Genomic DNA, 20,677 nt, shown 5'->3' on the forward strand with positions numbered 1-20,677 from the left:
GGAGCTAGTGTGCTAATATTGTACGCTATCAACCACTTTACAATCACGCTGTTTTGCCCTTGTCTACGATAGACTCCCCCGCGACCGTCTCGAAGAAAGCATCCGCCAAATATCCACCGCAATAACTCAACTTCTCGAACCCATCAGTCATAGGTTTTGAGCTAAGAGCTGGGCCTTGCACCGACTTCAAGTAGCCAGCGATACCTTGGTCCTGCCACATCTTCGCAAATTGCTCTGTCACCATGTTCAGACCTTGCAGACTCCAGATCGGCTGGACCTGCCACACGATGCCTAGCTTGGCAAGATCGAGATGAAGGTTTTTCACCTGGTCATCACTGAAACCGGCTTTCGCGAAGTCGTAGTCACCGGTGTAGCCAAAGGCGAAGAGCCGGTCCGGATACACCTTCCGCACTTCGGTGTGGAACTCTACGATGTCTTCCCAATTCGGAGAGTCCATACGCGCCCAGGTCACATCTCCGAGTGGCGCAGCGGCGATGGCACGTTCCACGATACCCTTGACACAGCTCTTGATCATGTACTGTCCCATCGCTGATCGCGATAGTTCCCAGTCGAAGAACACATCCTGTTTCACGGTCTTACTTGCGATATCGCGACGGTCTGATAGAGAAGTAACCTGGCGTTTCGAAAGCTCCGCCTTGTAAGCGACAAACTCTTCTTTCGCCGCAACAGCTTCGACAGCCTCATCGAAAGTCTTGATCCCCGCTTTTGCCTTCCACTCGTCCCGCGCAGCCTTCAAATCTTGCCCCTTCATCTGCGCAGCGGCAAGACACTTCTGTAACGGCTCTACTGTCTTTGTCGCCCCCTGCACATACTCGTGGTCGCGCTCGTCGACAACACTGGTGATGAACTCGGCATGGTCTGTGTCGCAGCGGCATAGCAGTAACGTCTCCGCACCCATGACATCGAATTGCATCCGCACAGCTGTCAAACGATCCAGGTATTCTTGAGTCGGTACAATAGTACGCCCTTGGCCAACAGTAAACTTCTTCATCCCGATCGCAAGGTCGTCAATGTGTATCATCGCGACACCAGCGTCCACGAACTCTCGCGCCATCTTCATCGTACTCGTCAGGCTACCGAAGCCCATATCGCCATCCGCGACGATTGGGGCCATGTAGTCCCAATTCTCCAGCTTTTCACGATCCTCAATCGGATGTCGCAACCGGTACTGTCGTTGGCGCTGGTCATGCCAAAGCTGGCTCTTGAAGATCTTGGAAACAACCTTCGGCACGGTATCCCAAGGGTAGTCCGCGTGGTCCATTCCGGGGAGTGCGACTTCTGAGAATCCGCATAGAGCACCGGACACGTAGACAGTCTGCTGATGCTTGGCCATCTGCGAAACTGCAACCGGGTCGGTCGTGCCGAATGTCAACTCGCATGTGCCGGCTTTATTGTGTGCATTGAGTTGCTCCCAGAGCTTGATGGCCTGGATCGAGGAGGCTTCCGCGGGAGCGGGAATGGAAGTGCGAAGCGCGGCGATGGTGCTCGCAGTGTATGGTCTGGCAACAAGGTCAGCTGAATTCTGTCACGGAATAGATCTACCGCTTGGGATCTGACGGGGCTACATACCTCTTCAAATGCGACTGCCTTGCAGAACTCCATTGCTTTTCGATGGCAGCTATATCAGCTTCGAAAGCCTTCTGCTCATCTTGAACGGATATGTCGAGTTTTGGCATGATACTGGATGTAGAATAGGTTATTCGTATGGTCGTGTAGCAATTCAGCTCGCAGATTTGTGTATCTCAATCAACGAGGTGCCTCTGATCATTTATTCACAGACTGTCTCTTTCATCGCAGTAGCCCAAGCTCGGCGCGCGAGACGCGAAGCTAGCCTTGTCAGCCGGCAAATACAGGGTCTCTACTTTCCCCACTACAAGGAGGCGTGGAGCCCTCGTTCAGTTCGCACTCTCGCACTTGCAAGTCCGACAGAGTCCGCTATCGGAAGATAAGCGAACGTGAGGACGGGTCCACTTTTGCGGTGCGGAGGCGCACGCCTGATCGCTCTGCGACTTCCAATTGTCATGTGTTCAGCGTGGCATGTTCAGGGTCTTTATTCGAATGTGTATCATTCGAGATTTGGTTATGTGTATCAGTCAAGATTTAGTCATGTGTGGCATCTGCTGAAGAGCACGTGCCGGACCAATGAGGAAATAAGTCACAGATATGGCAATATGTTCGTGACGAATCTGTCCATTTAGATAGAACCTGTGGTAAATACAAACTTCATATCAAACTGTTCTCAGCCTCTGTTGTATCTACCATACATATCGAAAGTGCACATTTTGCTTGTCAGTCAAGTCGCGGAAGTCAGTGTCTGCATGCACCCTTCCACCCTTATCAGAGTCGATGCGGTCTCGCCTGCGGTTCTCATACCAACAATACGTCGCATACATAGCGATGGTGATCATCGAAAGAACGTAGCTTGCCAGCACAGCACCCATACCAAGTGGGTATAGTGGGGCTTGATCAGCCTTGAAGAACTGCGGCGCGATGATGTTGCTGACACAGTACGCAATAAAGACCAGCGCATTGACAGTAACTTTCTTCGTGTGGCCTGCGGTGTTTGCCGTATTGATACCGAGGGCAACGATATAGGGTCCTAGGTAGAAGTACGAGCAGTATAACGCTGCGAGACGCCCGTTGTAGTTGTCGAGCGGAAGGACGTATAGGAAGACTGCTGAGATCATGCCGACGATGATGCCAAACACGACCCAGGCGGTTCGCAGCTGTTTGGCAGGAAAGTACTTCGCAGTCAGAAATACTCCGCCATTGCAAACGTAGGACGCAACGGTCTGCAAGATACCCGTAGGCATTGTGAGGAGGGTCGAACGCTGAGACGTGTAGCCGAGGCCTTTGATGATGAGAGGCGTGAAGTTCGTCAAACCTCCGTTCGGAACTAGAGAACGTCAGCCTAAACTTGGAGGTGTGGCACATCAGGTTTACTCACTACTGATCCATATATGAAAGAAGAACATTAGCCACGTCTTGGGATCGAGGAATGCTTCAATCATTTGGTCTTTCTTGAAAGTTTTGTTCTCGACTCCCGTCTGATCTTGCCGGATCTTGTCAATTACGATGGCCTTTTGTCGCTCGCTGACAAATTTCGCCTTGACAGGATTGTCGGGTAAGAAGATACCAATCACACAAGCCCATACAATGGTCATTGCGCCTGTGATCCAGAACATAGCGCGCCATTGATGTTCACCAGCTAGGAATCCAATACCGTATCCGATTGGGCCAGTGAAGCACACAGAAAGACCCGTATACATCAAACCGGTTCGAAGAGGTTGCTCACGTCGCGGGTACCACATGCTGATGATGAGGAAATTGCCGGGTACGATAGGAGCTTCGAGAGCTCCAAGAAGGACACGGAGTGCGATCAATGTAGGAAAATTGTTGGCGAAGCCCGTCGCGATGAGAATGCAGCCCCATAGCAGTTGAACGACAAACATCAATTTGGCGATTGGAAAGCGCTGGAGGAGGCTGCCACTCGGTAGGCACCAGAACAGATAACCAAACTACACGCATTGTCAGCACCCTAGAAGCGATGGTGTGTATGATTACTTACGTAGAATGCACTACCAACCCAGCTGTATCTATCTCCAGTCAAGCCAGTATCAGCTCGGAAGCCGTACAAGGCCGCTGTAGCTGTCGTCACTTTGTCCATAGCGCCCAGCGTGATGTTGACTGATGTGACTATTAGCGAGAGCTTCTCGTTATCTGACTTCACAAGCACTCACACCAGAGCAATGGCACGAGACGCAGGTCTAGCTTCCATCGCAAGCGTGTCGCTTCTTTTCTTGTGTACGCATTCTCCCCCCTGAGATGATGAGCATAGGCAGCCGCCACATCGACGTTGGCTGAGGAGACTTCTCCCATCTTGACGGAATGTGTATCCTCGACGTCGGCGGACGACATGACTTTGCTGTCGTCGGGCATGGTAGCGATGAGTGGGGTAAGGATGGAGATGCAAAAAGAACCTCCCAATGGGTGTCTCGAACACCTGATTAGATGCGTATCTTATACAAGACCAAGACAAAGAATCATATCAGTAATACCTATCTTGATATCTCGTTGAGTGTCGCTATCTCCAGCTAGACAGCGGCTGGACGGGATATGGAACGTCAGAGTCCAGCTCGATAGGACTAAGATTGTGTCCTTGACTCGTGAACGTTGTCATTCTCCGCATTCTGGCGACGGCAACGATCAACCGGTTCGCATACCCATGTTCGCTGCCTAGCGTCGAGGGACAAAGAGATGGTTCTTCGGACTCTCATGTCCGATGGTGGCATGGTGGGTCACGACCAATAGTGGACTGTCAGGCCCTCACACCACGCCATGATAGTACTAGTATGGGTCCTGATACCCGACCGCTAGGATCCGTCTGTATAGACGACATGCGCCATGGGAAAACGGGCGATAGGGCTTGCTCGAGGGTTCCTGCGCGTACGGATATGGCGTCCTGCAGCGGCGCCAATTGTCCGTCACATTTCGTACGCAGAGTGTTGTGATCATCGCGCATCGCGTAAAAGATGCTTACAACCATTGTGAGGACGTCGTCGCGGTGGTCAATCGAATATCGAAGTAGGCGAGGTCAGTGGCCTTGCGTGGTTGGAGACGTGGCAAATCGCGAGATAGTCGCGACAAACGTCAACCGCTTATCGGCGGCCATCACGTGCATCGCCGAATGCGGGCATCCCGAAAGCGACGCAGGAGACAGATACATTGCTTTAGAAGACGTTGTTCAGGAAGTATACATCAACTGAAAAGCCTCGTCATTCGATTTGTGCAGCTATGGTACGAGATTTACGAATTTGCATGCTCAATGCCGATGCACCGGTGCCTGTTGTTGCCGCCGAGCGCGCCCCCACCTATGGGCGTATCTTCCACCAACTTCTTTCGTCCGCAGCTGCCAACACAAAGTCACCATGCGCGTCCTTGGGCCCTACCATTCAGATCACATCTACGGACTTCGACGTCACGAAGAACGAATATCCCAGCTCGATAGCAGAGTTCGATGCTGTCATCATCTCAGGCTCCGCGAACTCGGCCTACGATGAGCTGCCCTGGATACGCAAACTCGCAAGATGGACGAAAGAAATATATGAGAGACATCCCAGGGTGAAGATTTTCGGCAGCTGCTTCGGCCACCAATTGGTGTGTCAAGCTCTACTAGAAGATTATGGTGTGAAAGTGGAGAAGCATCCGGAAGGCTGGGAACTAGGGGTAAAAGAGATCTCACTACATCGACAATTCTACCATGCATTGATTGAAAACAAGGAGGGAAAAGATGATAAGAATGTCAAAAAGATGAGGTTGCAATTCGTGCATCACGACCACGTGGTTGTTCCAGATGTAGAAGCGCTGCCGGGCTCCTGGACAACGCTGGGAAGAACTCAGCATTGCGCTAATCAGGGCATGTACGAACCTGGTGGTGTCCTTACGTTCCAGGGCCACTTCGAATTTGATCGTTTCATCAACAGTGAGACAATCAAGTATTTCTTTCCGAATTGGCAGCCTAAGGTCTTGGAAGAGACGCTCGATGCTATCGATGCGGATGACGATTCTGTGGCAGCAGCTGGAGTTGTCTTAAAGTTCTTCTTGGACGACAGTGCTAAAAAGCATGGTCAATCACATGCTGTCGTTGGGGGTTTACTCACGCCACCATCAAGAGAATGAGCCTGCATTTTACAACCGATCCAATATGTATCAACTACATGTTCTAGGTTTAGACCTATTTACTACATTCCTTGATCAATGCACTTAATCTCTTAATACCTTCAAGAATCTCGACCTCCGTGTGCCATGCCCATGATAAACGTATGCCATTTCCATAGCCCTTTGCCGCACGAACGGCGGATGTAGGGTCCCCTTGCACTTGCATCATGTCGCCATATGCAAACTTCACATTGTATTTCTCCAAGCCTTTGGCAGCCAAATCGGCACCATTTCCAGCCAGACCTTCTGGCAACAGTAGCCAAATGAAGTAGCCTCCAGCTTGCGCAGAAGACACCTCAGGAATAGTGTCGGCACCGCTCGCTTGGTCAGAAATCTCATTGTACGGCTTTCCAGTAGAGATAGTGACACCCAGTGGTACCAGAAAGTTTTCTATTCCTTCCAGCATAGCATAATAGCGAGCCCGAAATGTCGGAAGAACTTTGCTTTCAAGATGCTTGCGCAACAACCCAGACTCAAGCACCTCATGAACAAGTGAAGCAGCCATGTGCGCGGGACAGCCTCCAGATCTGGTCGCGCCCACTTGCGACAGTGCAAGCGTGAACGCAGGGGTCGCTTCTGCCCAGCCTACTCGTACACCCGGTGCTATGATCTTCGAGAACGAACCATTGCTCACAGCATTACCCCATTCATCTTTGGGGCCTCCTTCAAGCATGCGATCAATATCGACAATTCGTGGAGGTACATCACCGAGGCTCTCATAGCTTCCGCCTTTATCCGCTGGCCAGCGTAATATGTCATACACATCGTCGGTGACCACAAGGGCATCAAATTCTCGTGCGAGGCGAATGAGTTGTTGTCTTCGCCTGAGCGACATGGTCTTCGCGCTTGGGTTTGAAAACGTCGGAACGCAGTAGATGATGTGTCGATAAAGCTTCTTATATCTTTCACCCGTCTTTCGCGTTGATGGAGCGGGTGTTGTCGATTTATCTGCGTCCGCGAGACTTCGTTGTAGGAAGTCCACATCCAGCCCTTCATCGTCTTCCGGCACACCCTTCATCATCCCCTGGAACCCGTTGTCCATGAAGATGGGACAGGCCAGAAAGTAGCATGGTTCAACCATCCAAATGTTTCGCGTGTAGCCTGGCTCAGTGAAGCGTGCCAGAACGTTGTCTAGATTCCCCGAGGCCCCGTTCGTGACACAGATGCGGTCGAACGAAAGTTCCGAACCGCGTCCGTACGTGGAAGTGAGCCATGCTGCGATACTGCGCCGAAGTGGTTCGTAGCCAGCGTCTGGACCGTAGATGAGTGAGGCTGCGGTTTTTGCTTGCGAGTTAAGTACGCTCGTCGCGCCGTCGAGAATTTGAGCCGATGGAAAGAGTGAAGGCGACGGCCACCCCAATTGCAGGTTGATGGTTTCGGTCATGTTGGTTGGATCGAGATGCGACAATGATGGTGTTCTCAGATCACGGCGACGCTGCCATGAACAGCAGCAGTCGAATCATTTTGCGACCTCGGCATGCGCGCTGCAAACCCGTGTTCATGATCGCATAGCCACTCAGCACATGGTGGAGAGCGTGATCTCGACCCCTGCCATTCTTTCGGACTCTGGGCTCCGATAGAGAAGGGGTGTCGGAACTTCGAAGGATCCATTGAGGGGTTCATTCGCGCCGCGCTAGTGAAGTATTAGCGTGTTTCCTAGGAAGGGATCGGCAATCGCGCGTCATCCTCGTCCTGCCGGAATGCGCAGCAACTCCACCCTCAACGCGACGCGATAGGCATTACAAACCCGTACTGCCATGCATTCGGAACGGCATACACTGCGGTATCGGTATCGTCACTGCCAATGGCGCGTGGCAATACAGCTGACCAGGCGATGCCTGTTTGGCGTGTTCATACCCTGATCTATTCACTGGCACGACGGTGGCTTACTTCAAATTCCTGGTATCTATAGGAACATACATCACCTTTAGACCACAAAACACTGCGTCTTGCCTCTTCCTCGATACATCCCTTATTCGTCCGCCCACCAAACATGCCGTTCGTTGAGCAGCCGCTGCAGGGTGCAGGCATCCGCATCGCTATAGATCGCGGCGGTACCTTCACAGACTGCTTGGGTATCGTACCAGGGAAACCAGATGTGCTAGTCAAGCTTCTGAGTAACGATCCGACGAACTATGCCGATGCACCCACAGAGGGTATCCGCAGGATACTCGAGCAGGCCTTGAACGTATCCATACCACGCGGCGGCAAGATTGACACCAGCAACATCGAATCGATCAAGATGGGAACTACGGTCGCGACAAACGCTTTGCTGGAACGAAACTCCACAAAATGCGCGTTGGTCGTCACCAAAGGTTTCAGAGATCTACTACGCATAGGTGATCAGACCAGACCGAAGCTGTTTGATCTCAACATCCGGAGGCCTGAGACCTTGTTCGACGATGTACTAGAGATTGACGAGCGCGTCACACTCCACGATTCGACCGAGGACAAGTCAACACTACGAGACCCTGACCGCAACTCCTATAACCTGGAAAGGGGGGTGGGCGGCGAAGCCATTCGCGTTTTGCGACCAATTGGTTAGTATTTTGACGTGGAAGTAACTTCCTCGCTGACACTTCAGTAGACAGCACACACGCCCGTGAAGGTCTCCAGGCCCTGTTCGACAAGGGCGTGCGGTCCTTGGCGATAACGCTTATCAACAGCTATACTTTCCCGAACCACGAGCTTCAAGTTGCCGATATCGCCAGAGACATCGGCTTCACGCAGATATCAGTCTCATCACAGATCTTCCCCATGATCAGAGCCATTTCGAGAGGCTACTCAGCAACAGCAGACGCGTACCTTACGCCTTTGACGCGCAATTACATCGACGGCTTTCGTGAAGGCTTTGTAGGCGGCCTGGAAGATACCAAGGGTGCTCGTTGCGAGTTCATGCAAAGTGATGGAGGACTAGTGGGGTGGCAGCACTTCAGCGGTCTCAAAGCTATCCTGTCAGGTCCGGCTGGAGGTGTTGTCGGATTCAGCAAGACATGTTTTGATGTACAGCGGAGGAAGCCAGTGATAGGATTCGACAGTAAGTCTAAAGCTCGCGAAACATGTCGGAAGTATGCTGACAATTACGCAGTGGGCGGAACCAGCACTGATGTTTCGCGGTATGCGGGAACACTGGAGCACACCTTTGAGTCGATCACGGCTGGTGTGACGATTCAATCTCCACAGCTAGAGATCGACACTGTTGCTGCCGGTGAGTAGCACTCGAATCAATGGATCTGGATAGTTACTAAAGTTTCTAGGCGGTGGAAGCATACTTTCCTATCGCAACGGTCTCTTCCTCGCAGGCCCCGAATCAGCAAGCGCCCATCCAGGCCCAGCAGCATACCGAAAAGGTGGACCTCTGACGGTTACAGATGCAAATCTTGTCTTGGGACGTTTGCAGGCTGAGTACTTTCCAAAGATCTTCGGCAAGCACGAGAATGAACCTCTGGATTATGAAGGCGCAAAGCGAGCCTTTGAAGAGTTACTCGTTACGGTCAACGCGGACCTGTCACAGACTAGCGGAAAGACGAAGACTGTCGAAGAGCTTGCTCTTGGCTTTTTGGAAGTTGCGAATGAGACAATGTGTCGGCCCATACGCTCTCTCACTGAAGCCAAGGGGCACCGAACCTCTGATCACGATCTTGCGGTCTTCGGTGGTGCAGGCGGACAAGCTGCCTGCGCTATTGCTGCTAACTTGGGCATCGACCGCATTCTGATTCACCGCTACTCTTCTATCTTGTCAGCATATGGCATGGCATTGGCAGACGTCGTTCGCGATGTTCAAGAGCCCTGCTCAGTATTGCTGAAGTCCTCTTTCGATGAACTTGACGAAAGGCTATCGTCGCTCGAGAAGAACGCAGCGGAACAACTCGCCAACGACGGGTTTTCCGGCCAAACAATCGGTTTCGAGCACTTTCTCAACCTCCGCTACGAAGGGTCTGACACAACCTTCATGGTTTCGCGCCCGGATCAAGGGACGTGGGACGACGCGTTCGTAGCTGAACACAAGCGTCAATTCTCTTTCATCATGCCCGGACGCGATATCCTCGTGGAGAACGTGCGAGTTCGAGCGACAGCCCGGAGCCCATCGGTCGAACCCGAGTTCAACCTCGATCAACAGCTCACCGACAGCCCCCCATCCGCTGTGTCGACAAAGAAGATTGCAGACCATGTCCCTGTCTTCTTCGAAAGCGGCTGGACTACTTCTCCTTTGTATCACTTGACAAAATTGGCAAAGGGTGATATCATCGATGGGCCTGCCATCATTCTGGACAACACACAGACCATCGTGGTTGCACCGAACTCCAAGGCAACTATCCTAGATCGCCATGTCATGATCAAACTCGACCGAACGACTACCTTACCAGGCAATGAAGCTGCAGTACCTCGGATTGTTGATCCAGTCGAGCTTTCTGTGATGGCTCATCGCTTCATGAGTATCGCTGAGCAGATGGGCCTCGCATTACAGAAGACGAGTGTTTCAGTCAACATCAAGGAACGTCTCGACTTCAGCTGCGCGCTCTTCAGTCCTGAAGGTCGTCTTGTAGCTAATGCACCTCATGTGCCAGTCCACCTTGGTTCGATGGAACAGGCAGTCATGTACCAGCACAACAAGTACCTAGGCCAACTACAACCAGGCGACGTCATCGTCGCTAACCACCCCATATCCGGCGGCACGCATCTTCCGGACATAACATGCGTAACACCAGTCTTTGATGATGCAGGCAAAACCATCATCTTCTACACAGCTTCAAGAGGTCATCACCAAGAAATTGGTGGAATACTTCCGGGCTCGATGCCAGCCGGCAGCGTCGAACTGCACGAAGAGGGTGCCATGATCGTGTCAGAATACCTCGTTCGCGATGGAGTCTTCGACGAAGAACTAGTCACGAGGGTATTACTCCACGACCCTGCTCAATACCCAGGATGTTCGGGAACACGTAAGCTCGCCGATAACATCAACGACCTCAAAGCACAGGTCTCTGCCAACGCCAAGGGCGCGGCACTCGTGGCTGACCTCATCGCCGAACGAGGTGTCTCAACCGTACACCTAAACATGCACGCAATCACCGCCAACGCCGAGTCCTGCGTACGCGAGTTCATGAAGCGTACATATGAACAAACTGGCGGCAAGCCACTCGCCGCACTCGACTTCATGGACGACGGCACACCCATCAAGCTCGCCATAACCATCAACCCAGACAACGGTTCAGCACATTTCGACTTCACCGGTACAGGCAAAGAAGGCTATCACAGCTTCAACGCTCCACAAGCCATCGCCAGGTCCGCCACACTCTACGTCCTCCGCTGCCTCATCAACCAAGACATCCCGCTCAACGAAGGCTGCCTCCGCCCCCTCACCTTCACAATCCCAGAAGGAAGTATCCTAAACCCCTCGCCATACGCCGCGGTGTGCGCAGGAAATCCCATTACATCACAACGCGTCACCGACGTCGTCATCCGCGCATTCGAAGCCTGTGCCGCAAGCCAAGGTGACTGCAACGTCTTCTCCTTCGGTATAAACGGCGACCACGACGACAACGGCACACCCATCCTCAACTCTGGTTTCGGCTTTGGAGAAACGATATGTGGAGGCAGCGGCGCAGGACCCGGTTGGCACGGTACTTCAGGCGTGCACATCCACATGACGAATACGCGTATCACGGACCCAGAGCTACTGGAGAAGCGTTACCCTGTGCTTCTTCGCGAGTTCAGTATACGTGATGGGTCGGGTGGACAGGGGCGGTGGAATGGTGGGAATGGGATTCGCCGTGTTTATGAGTTTTACCGCGATATGAATGCTTCGATTGTTAGTGAGAGGCGGGTTACTAGGCCGTATGGTATGCTTGGGGGTAAGGATGGGAGTAGTGGGGTGAACTATATTGTCAAGAAGGTTGGAGGGCGGTGGTGTAGATTGGGTGGTCGTAAGGACTTTTCTGTACAGAAAGGGGATTGCTTTGTCATTGATACACCTGGTGGGGGTGGATGGGGGATGAAAGATGAGGAGGAGACGGATCAAGTGCATACTGCACAAAAGTCGGTGGTGGAACGGAGGTTTGTTAGCCAGTTTCAGTTGGCGCAGGAAGCCAGCAATTAGACATTCTAGATAAAATTTCCAAGAATGCAGTCTAGACAACCGCACAGCTTCATTGCATTTCTCACATTCCTGCAAAAGTCTCACCACGCGCCCTCTCTGGCTAGTACATCCCAGCCAACAAGTCGCCAAATCTCCTCTTTATACCAAGTCTCCACATCTTTATCGTCGATTTTAACCACATTTTGTAGTGAGCTCAGCCGCATGGCTGGCAACGGCTTCGTGAGAACGTCCAGAAACTCATCATTTGTGTTGTTTCCATACATGCATGCAACTAGTGTTCGCTGCAAGCGGTCTTTTGCTAGCGGGTTCAAACGCGACCGGGTATTCGTGACGGGACTCTTGGTGCTCAATGTACGGACCAGTCGATTTGGGGACTGGCTTGGGCGAGCATTCTGGGGATTCATGTGGCTCGGAGCTAGCCCCATGGCGCGTTCAAGTATCAACACAAGAGCTTTGACTTCCAGGCGCGTTCCAAGGGCATTGGTATCTCGCCTTATCTCCTCTGTCTCATCTCTCGACTCAGGTGACGGTAAGATGTTGCCATCGATGGATGTGCTGCGGTGCTGTCCAAATGTGAAGTAATACAATCTCTTGCCAACACGTTCAAACAAAACAAAAACGAAGCCATCGAAGATCTTCTGATGCACGGGATCGGTCTTCTCAAGGAATCCAAGGAGACTGATCAGCAAGTGGGCGACTGCTCTGGCCGGCGGCGACTCTTTGATAGAAGGCGGCGTCTTGGTTTTCGTCTTCTTTGGCGAGGCTGGTTGCGACAAGAAAGTTTGCGCTGTCCTTCGCGCTGAGGCCTCGATTGATTGCAATCCGGCGTTGAACATATCTGCTACCTCGCAAACGATCAAACTCGCGAGGCGTGCATCTGCTTTTGTCTCCATGAGTTTGTTGGTACCGACAAGTAAGGACATGAAAGCTCTTGCGCAGACGGATAGAGCGATGGCAAAGTCGGATTTGTCTTGGTCCAACGACATGGCTTCCAGTGTCCTCCTCCCTCGACGTGACAGTTGCTCGTAGTTCTGGGCGACTATGCATATGACTTTGCCGATACTCGAAGCAACTCTTACTAGATTGTAGCACAGTGTTTCGGCGTCCGGCTCTTCACTCCTGCATAGCGAGTGTGTAGTATACAAAGCTTCCGTGAGATTCGAGCCGTCTTTACCGAGCACATCCAGGAAGTCCATATCATTATCGATGGTCTCCTGGGCAGCAGCGGCCGGTTGTAGGCACTGTTTCTGTGCTTGTCTCGATGGCTTAGATCTCTTTGGCGATGCAGTCGGCGCCATCAGCATGCTTGTATCAACATCGGGGACAGGTCCGGAGAGGCTCGACAGTAGGTGATTTGATCGTTCGAGTTTGATGTTGATACCCCGAAGCCTGCCGCATTCGTCCTCGGCCTGTTGACATCGCTCCTTCCAGTAGGCGACCTGATCAACGTAGCATTCGGAATCGTCCCGTTCCCTCGGGTCTGGACCAGGCCTGATTTGAGCACGCAGTTGCAGGACGTAGTCTAACGACCGTTAGAAGGTGTGCATGATCTGGGCAGTCGGAAATTACCTCGTATTGGTATGCCCGCCGGCTTACTGCGAACGATGGCAAGGGCAAGCGCTATCTGTTGTTGGGACGGAAGAAAATTTGAAACGGAAGGTGCATTCTGCGTCATGATGGGCGTGAGTGCGGCACCTGGGACGAGTAAAGGAGACAAGCGTAGTTGAAGCGACGATTGGAGATCTGTTGATGGCGATTCCTGCGGTTGTCAAGAAAAACAGGCAAGGCATGTCCGGCAGAAGAAAGAAGGGTCGAGCTCCAAGCGCGCGTGTGTGAGGCAAGGAAGGAAGCATCCCCCCCGTACGTGAGGTTGGAAAGAGCGGCCACCATCAAAGGCAGCCACTGCGCAACATCCCACGCGGAAAGTCTGGGCTGGTAAACAATGCTACCGCTTCATTGTCGCATTCAATGCTCTTGTTGTACATATCATGCTGACAACTTGGACTTGCAGCTGTTAGGTCATCGTATTGTACATATGGCTTACATGACTACATGCACTCACTACGTGCAACCTCAACTACCTCACCGCATGCGTTCAGTACGCCTCTTGTAGGGCAGTGGCTCCACTCTCTTCCTCTTGAACTCTACAGCAATCTGGTCCCTGAGACCATTACGCTCCATGACCTCGGCCATGCTCTCGTCCCACTTCGTCCTGAACAGCGTAGCAGTGATTGCGCTCAACTTGTTCGAATCGGCAAAGCTACGAAGGTTGAATCCCATGCGCTTGGCCTTGTTGATCTTGGTGACGTCGAGCGGCTGGTTGTCATGCTGCTCGAATACAAAGATACCTAGGCGGTGGTAAGGCGCTCCTTTGTGGGCCCAGGGTGCTAACCATGGAAGTGCGATCTTCTTGGCACTGAGATCCTCCGTCTTTTGGTCCTCTTGGGCGATGCGCTGGAGTGGTATCGAGGTGCTGTTAGGCGAGATGGAGATGTTGGAGGCGATCAAGTGGCATCGGTAGGTGAAGCTGTCCTTCTCTGGGACTGGCACGTCTGCGTCTACTACGACCACAGTGACGAGCTTCTCACCAGGTGTGAAGGTTTGAACGTTGAGTCGAGGCATCTTTTCGCTGATGGCGGAGTCTACGAAGTCACCGGGTGCAACTGGCTTTCGTCCAAAGCCAAGATCGATGTCTGCAACCAAGTCGAGAGACGGGAGCAGATCTGGAATTATGGCAAGTTGCGTAACGCGTTGTTCGAGCACGAGACGCTTGTACTGGCGCCACTTCCTGTCGGCAAGATAGCGGTAGATGGGCTTGTTCATGTCACCTTCGCAAGTCAGTCATGTCGGCAGAGAGCATATTGGCACAACGCACCCTGTCCGTCCTCGAACTTCCGCTTCACAACCGGGTCGTTGATGTCGGCCAGAATAATCAGGTCGTTCAGGTGCTTCCTCATGCTCCGCAGTCTGTGCTCCTTGGCTGCCGGGCCTCCACTGATGCTTGCGTCTTGCGCCATTAGGTTCTTTATCCGCTCCTGCTGAACCTTGATTTCCTTGATCTTCTCCTGCCTGTCTTCCAACAAGACCTTCCTCGCCTCCTGGAAACATTGGTACGGCAGCTGTTCGAATGGGACCTCGTCGGTCTTTTGCAGGGTCGACCGACGAAGGGCGGCACGGCGACGACGGGATCCAACGGGCTGGACATGTTCTCTCCGCAGCAATCGGCGCTCCTGCTTCTTGTTCTCCACCATCTGGGGGTCTAGCGTGCCCCATTTTTGCATGTATTCCGGGGTATCTTGAGAGCCGGCCTTTTGAGCAGCGCCTTCCGGAGGGTTCGACGGCGGTGGAGGGGGAGTCGCATTCGTGGGTTGTGTCTGCACCTCTTCACGGACGGCCGCCGAGGTGGAGAGGAGTCGGCGGGTGCCATTGGCGCTTGGCAATTGTCGCACGCATCTCAGACACGCGCTGAATTGGCGCAGGGTGGGCGTGGAGGCCATGGTGTTGATGATCTCGACGATGTTCAAGAGCGATGGTGCCGCTGGAAAATGTGGTGATGATCACACTAGCGCTTTTCGTAGGACCTCCGCCTCCAACTCCGACGACTGGAACAATTGCACCACGACGACCGGCATGGCTTCCACGAGGATATCCGCGCCCATGCGTGGCGCCACACACCAATTGAGAAGGCTGTCGGTGCGGCCAAACGCGCTGTGCACGCGCTGTGCCGTATGTTACCTCGCCGTCACTGTATGCGACATGCTAACGTCTTCAAGAAATCTCTATGCACGCCCACCACCCGCTCAATCACCACATCTGCGCCCTCTCAGGCGACACTAGCTTCTATAAGCACTCCCAGATCCGGATCCGGATATGTGCCCGTCAAACCTTTTGAAGAGCAGTCTGTGCTGGCGACCATCCACCGATTCCCCTCCCTCGAACCGCTCCGATTCGAACAATACCCTGCAAACCATCTCTACCTACCCACCCGACGAGACATATTACACCGCGCGGTCGTTTACGAGGGCGATAGTACACGGTTAGGTACGGCTTCTACCAAGACTAGGTATGAAGTCAGAGGTTCCCGCAGGAAGGTTAGACCGCAAAAGGGAACGGGTCGCGCTCGTCTGGGAGACAAGAAATCGCCCATGCTGAGGGGTGGAGGTGTCGCATTTGGTCCCAAGCCTCGCGACTTCGCAACCGAGCTGCCCAAGAAGATCTACGACCTCGCATGGCGGACAGCACTGTCATACCGGTTCCGAAAAGGCGAGCTGATCATTGTGGACAACGCAATGGAGATTGAGAGCCCGTCTGTGAGGTTACTAGGTGACACCCTCAAGTACCACGAGAAATTGCTGGGCAGGGGCAGGAGCTTGATGGTAACACTCGAAGAGCGACCCTTACTAGAGCAAGCATTAGCGGAGATGGATCGCGGCGAGCAAACACTCACATGGGAAGAAATCGACGTCAAGAACCTTCTCGAGCTATCCCGCGTCATCATCGAGCGCGACGCCCTGCACAACATCCTCCTCTCCCACGAGGAAGACCTCACACACAAGGCTCTCCAGCCCTGGCACAAGAGCCTCATCCGAGCATCGCCACCCACGGAGCTTGAATCGACCATCGGCTGGGAAGAATTCCGCGAACTCTCACTCTCCGACCCCAAGGAAAAGGACACCATCCGCGCCGATATCTACGAGAACGTAGCAGGAACCCGCTACGCCTACGCCGAGTCCCTCCCCCAAGGACCCAAGCGCAACGAGCTTACCGTATCCGCCTACAATCTCCTGGCCGAAGCCAAAGAACTGCAATTCGCTGAAAGGACCGGCCACTCTTTCGCCGATTACCTCAACGACTCCAACACTGAATCCTTCCCTCGTCTGCAAATGTTGACCTACCAAATCAACACAAAGCAAGATCTCGCTGGGCCCGGCGGTACTCTGGAAACCTCGCCCGTAAAGTCTGAAGAACTCATGATCGAGGTCCGTGAGCTCGAAGTGCAGAAACATGAGGTAGAGTACGAGGCCGCACTGCTCGCAGCCCAAATCCACGAGCACCGCTCTGCAGCCTTACGCCTCGCCGGTAATGAAGCGAGCGCGGATGAGCAGCTTGAATTGGCTAGTGATCAGAGGACTTATGTCTCGGACGCTGAGCTGTTGATTCTGGAGGCTAAGCTTGAAGTAGCCAGGCAAAAGAACACTGTCGCTTCGCTCAAGCGCGATGTTGCTGGCCAGAAGAAAGCAAGGGATGAGATCAGGGTGTGTGAGCAGGTGCTTGAGGCTAAGAGGGCGGAGGTAGATACCGAGGCTGCGGAGCTCGAGGCTGTTGAGGATGAGATGCCAGAGCTTGATGTTCCGACTCAGGTCGAGACGAGGTCTGAGCCGGTCAAGGAGGAGAAGAGGATATGAAAGTTTTGATCGTGTTTACTGTACAGTGTATCTATAGATGTTCATGAATCGTTACACCACGTGTAGGTGGGTTGTGTTGTACAGTATACTACATGGCACGGAAAATGCTCACGTGCTCTCCCTCAACATACCTTCTTGCATCTTCAGCCCACGTCTTCATCGCCCGCGGCTCGGCATTTGCCTCAGGAGCACATGGCAAGGGTTTCTCTAGGTTTGCTTGTCCATCTCATCTCGACGTTCTCTCAAGCCGCCTCATCATCACCCTCCTTCTTCTCCACCTTCTTACCTTCATACATAACGGTCATAATTCCGCCAACCTCACCCTCCCTCTTAGTCTCCCTCGCTCCCTTACAATCCGCCACCGCGTTCTCAATTGCCTTGAAAACCGCGTTCGCTTCTTGCTCTGTCGCCTTCCTGCCATGCTTCTTCGGCCCGAGTGTGACCTCGACCTTGCGCCCCTCCTTCAGAAACTTCTTCATAGCCACCAGCCTGTGCTTCAGGTCGCCCGCCGCTATCGCCCAGTTCAGTTCTAGTGATTTGGTAGCAGGTCCTGTGCCCTGACCCTTGGCTTGCCGTCGGAGCGTCTCGAGCTTCTTCTGGTGTTGTGCGCGGAGATCGATTTTGGAGATGACGCGGCATGTTGGTAGGCTGTTCGGGTCTAGGTTTCCGTCTTCGTCGTATTTCCCCGGTGTCATTTGTACGAGGTGGTGGGTGACTTTGTTGAAACTTGTCAGCGCCTCGTCGAGTGGGACGTTGTTGTGGAAAACGCCCTCTTCGTCTACGAGGTTGATAATGTCGGCTTCGATGGCTTGGTCGATGACGTAGTAGTCGGAGATGGCATGGCGGCGTGTGTCTTTCGTGTACTTTATGCCGCGGGTGGAGGTTCGGCTCGTGAGACTAGGTGTGGACGAGGAGAGGGAGGTGGGAGACGATGTCGGCGCAAATGCTGGGGCGTAGAGAAGTGGGATGGATGTTGTGTTGCGTAGGTTTGGCGCGATGAAGACACGGTAGAGGGCCCGTGATGTGCCGGAGATGTGTGTTGGTGGCATCTTGAGCGATTGACGGCAAGTCGTAAGAATCAATTGAACGGGAGAGAAGTTTGACTTCGTTGCTGCAACATGCGATATTCAAGACCGAAGCTTCCCGAGATCGACGCTAGCAGGGGTCGAGTCGAATCGGAGCAGTGACGACCTCCGCAATCGTCCATGGTGACCATCTTCAGCCTGCTCACGTAGCAAACCACCATGATAGCGATAGAGACGACTTGTACATTCCTTGATCTCGCGCAACCTTACCTGCCGCCATGAGTAGTTCTCTGGCGGAATATTTGTCTGCACTCGATGCGCGTGACGCGAGAGAGAAGGCGCATGAGCAGTACATTAACGCCTGTATGTTATCTACCCACGCGGGACGCGCTACTACGAGAAGATGCTGATGTTCATAGATACCAGGCTCGCCGACAATACCGCGCAGTTGTCAACCCAGACATCCTCCGCGGAGGAGCCCTCACCCGCAGCCAGCGCATCTGCCAAAGCCATCCCGTCAAAGGGCAAAAGCGCAGCGACAACCGATGTATCCTCCCCGTCCGCTGTCGCGCAACTCCGCTCCGAACTTGCCATCACTCAGCGCACGCGCGGTGATCTCGAAACGCAACTGAGTAGTTTGACTGCTGAGCTCAGCGCCCTCAAAGCGTCGGACACACAACAGAAGCAGCGCATAGAACAACTTGAGAAGGCGCGAACAGCACTGGAAAGGCGGGGCAAGGACAGAGCGGAGGAGCTCAAGGGCAAGGGGAGACTTGTCGAGGAGGTACACGACGAGATGGTTGCGCTGAACCTGCAACTCAACATGGCGGAGCAGGAAAAGGAGAAACTGCGCAAGGAGAATGAGGAGTTGACGAAGCGGTGGGTCAAGAAGATGGAGGATGAGGCACGGAGGATGAATGAGAAGTCGGGGTGGGAAGATCAGTCGCGGCGGAAGAAGTAGCGATGATGGAGCACCCTGGCGTCACACTTGTTCTATCCAGTGGCCATATGCGATATGAATCTCAGCGTTTAGCGCAATAGACTGTTTTCACTTCATCTCACCTTCCTGTGGACTGCCCGCTTGCTCGCTGATGCCTTGTATCTCTTGGCGCTAGAGCTCCCCGCCGCAAGCATACAGCTCCCTCGCCTCCCCACCAAAACACCAAACTCACCCAAACAAACCTACGCTGTCTTCAACCATGGGGACCGCATTGAAGACCTGGGGTAAGATTAATCCTGCTATTATTACGAAGTTCCCATGCCCACACCATGATACCCCGCATCTGTCGCATGGCTAACAAACATCCCAGAGCTCGAGAACTCCGTCAAGCTCGTCGACCCCAGCAAAGACGCCCTCTACAACTACTCAGCTTCCGCACAGAAAGCCATCAACGACGCGCATCCATGGCGAACCGACCCCAACTACTTCACCTCCGTCCGCATCTCGGCCATCGCCCTCCTCAAGATGGTCATGCACGCGCGCTCGGGCGGCTCAATCGAAGTCATGGGCCTAATGCTAGGCAAGATTGAAGCACACACATTCGTCGTCACCGACGCATTCCGGTTACCAGTCGAAGGAACAGAGACACGAGTCAACGCACAAGACGAGGCGAACGAGTACATGGTAGAGTTCCTGCAACGCGCACGAGAACAAGGCCAGATGGAGAACGCCGTCGGCTGGTACCACTCACATCCCGGCTACGGCTGCTGGCTCTCCGGCATCGACGTCAACACACAGAAGACGCAGCAGATGTTCCAAGACCCCTTCTGCGCCATCGTCATCGACCCCGACCGCACCGTCTCCGCGGGTAAAGTTGAGATCGGCGCCTTCCGCACATACTCCACAGAGTACGTAGAGAACCAAGCGAAAGCGGGTGGCGGCTCCAAGAACGTGAGTGGCGCGGAGAGCGACGGCTTTGAGACTATTCCGCTCGGCAAGATTGAGGACTTTGGTGCGCATGCAAACCATTACTACTCCCTGGAAGTCTCGCACTACAAGTCGTCGCTCGACGCCAAACTACTGGAAGCGCTATGGAACAAGTACTGGGTACAAACACTCTCCTCATCGCCCCTCATCTCCAACCGCGACTACGGCACCAAGCAGATCTCCGACCTCGCCCGCAAGATGCAGCAGGAGAACAACGCGAGCAAGCGCTTCAAGGGTGGAGCGGGATACGCGACGAACAACGAGAGCAAGAACCAGTTGACCAAACTGGGTGCAGCGGGAAGCAAGATTGCTCGTGAAGAGGACATGGGACTGCTAGCGGCGAAGGTCAAGGATAAGGTGTTTGGTCTTGCGGATGGCGGAGAGGTTAAGAGCCAGGAGGTTGAGATGGAGACTTCCTAGACATGACAACGCGGTCAACTGTGGAAAGCATGGCATGGCAAGGCGTTCAAGGGCGTAACTGAAT

The 20,677-nt window shown here is 53.4% G+C and overlaps 10 protein-coding genes across 10 annotated transcripts; 4 read left to right on the top strand and 6 right to left on the bottom strand.

Annotated features, from left to right (window-relative positions):
- Window positions 1-43: 43 nt before the first annotated feature.
- Window positions 44-1,697, bottom strand: J4E79_008864 (uncharacterized protein; the record flags this gene model as incomplete). The annotated part of the gene is made up of 2 exons (XM_049357717.1): window positions 44-1,520; window positions 1,591-1,697. The coding sequence occupies 2 exons, from the start codon at window positions 1,695-1,697 to the stop codon at window positions 44-46; spliced, it is 1,584 nt and encodes a 527-aa protein (XP_049207756.1).
- A 579-nt stretch (window positions 1,698-2,276) lies between these two features.
- J4E79_008865 (uncharacterized protein) lies at window positions 2,277-3,960 on the bottom strand (the record flags this gene model as incomplete). Its single annotated transcript, XM_049357718.1, has 4 exons — window positions 2,277-2,917; window positions 2,969-3,539; window positions 3,590-3,708; window positions 3,762-3,960. 4 exons carry the CDS (start codon window positions 3,958-3,960, stop codon window positions 2,277-2,279), a joined length of 1,530 nt encoding a protein of 509 aa, XP_049207757.1.
- Window positions 3,961-5,755: 1,795 nt separating this feature from the next.
- J4E79_008866 (uncharacterized protein) lies at window positions 5,756-7,123 on the bottom strand (the record flags this gene model as incomplete). The annotated part of the gene is made up of 1 exon (XM_049357719.1): window positions 5,756-7,123. The coding sequence occupies one exon, from the start codon at window positions 7,121-7,123 to the stop codon at window positions 5,756-5,758; it is 1,368 nt and encodes a 455-aa protein (XP_049207758.1).
- Window positions 7,124-7,732: 609 nt separating this feature from the next.
- J4E79_008867 (uncharacterized protein) lies at window positions 7,733-11,836 on the top strand (the record flags this gene model as incomplete). Its single annotated transcript, XM_049357720.1, has 4 exons — window positions 7,733-8,279; window positions 8,327-8,776; window positions 8,828-8,947; window positions 8,997-11,836. The coding sequence occupies 4 exons, from the start codon at window positions 7,733-7,735 to the stop codon at window positions 11,834-11,836; spliced, it is 3,957 nt and encodes a 1,318-aa protein (XP_049207759.1).
- Window positions 11,837-11,916: 80 nt separating this feature from the next.
- J4E79_008868 (uncharacterized protein) lies at window positions 11,917-13,511 on the bottom strand (the record flags this gene model as incomplete). Its single annotated transcript, XM_049357721.1, has 2 exons — window positions 11,917-13,358; window positions 13,433-13,511. The coding sequence occupies 2 exons, from the start codon at window positions 13,509-13,511 to the stop codon at window positions 11,917-11,919; spliced, it is 1,521 nt and encodes a 506-aa protein (XP_049207760.1).
- Window positions 13,512-13,918: 407 nt separating this feature from the next.
- Window positions 13,919-15,333, bottom strand: J4E79_008869 (uncharacterized protein; the record flags this gene model as incomplete). Its single annotated transcript, XM_049357722.1, has 2 exons — window positions 13,919-14,664; window positions 14,712-15,333. 2 exons carry the CDS (start codon window positions 15,331-15,333, stop codon window positions 13,919-13,921), a joined length of 1,368 nt encoding a protein of 455 aa, XP_049207761.1.
- Window positions 15,334-15,466: 133 nt separating this feature from the next.
- J4E79_008870 (uncharacterized protein) lies at window positions 15,467-17,241 on the top strand (the record flags this gene model as incomplete). The annotated part of the gene is made up of 2 exons (XM_049357723.1): window positions 15,467-15,562; window positions 15,610-17,241. 2 exons carry the CDS (start codon window positions 15,467-15,469, stop codon window positions 17,239-17,241), a joined length of 1,728 nt encoding a protein of 575 aa, XP_049207762.1.
- Window positions 17,242-17,483: 242 nt separating this feature from the next.
- J4E79_008871 (uncharacterized protein) lies at window positions 17,484-18,290 on the bottom strand (the record flags this gene model as incomplete). The annotated part of the gene is made up of 1 exon (XM_049357724.1): window positions 17,484-18,290. The coding sequence occupies one exon, from the start codon at window positions 18,288-18,290 to the stop codon at window positions 17,484-17,486; it is 807 nt and encodes a 268-aa protein (XP_049207763.1).
- A 254-nt stretch (window positions 18,291-18,544) lies between these two features.
- On the top strand, window positions 18,545-19,227 carry J4E79_008872 (uncharacterized protein; the record flags this gene model as incomplete). Its single annotated transcript, XM_049357725.1, has 2 exons — window positions 18,545-18,629; window positions 18,686-19,227. The coding sequence occupies 2 exons, from the start codon at window positions 18,545-18,547 to the stop codon at window positions 19,225-19,227; spliced, it is 627 nt and encodes a 208-aa protein (XP_049207764.1).
- Window positions 19,228-19,465: 238 nt separating this feature from the next.
- J4E79_008873 (uncharacterized protein) lies at window positions 19,466-20,613 on the top strand (the record flags this gene model as incomplete). The annotated part of the gene is made up of 2 exons (XM_049357726.1): window positions 19,466-19,490; window positions 19,577-20,613. The coding sequence occupies 2 exons, from the start codon at window positions 19,466-19,468 to the stop codon at window positions 20,611-20,613; spliced, it is 1,062 nt and encodes a 353-aa protein (XP_049207765.1).
- Between the last annotated feature and the right edge of the window lie 64 nt (window positions 20,614-20,677).

Source organism: Alternaria viburni (assembly GCF_023758015.1).
Source record: "Alternaria viburni strain BMP 2772 chromosome Unknown scaffold_22, whole genome shotgun sequence".
In the NCBI taxonomy this organism is placed as follows: Eukaryota; Fungi; Ascomycota; class Dothideomycetes; order Pleosporales; family Pleosporaceae; genus Alternaria; species Alternaria viburni.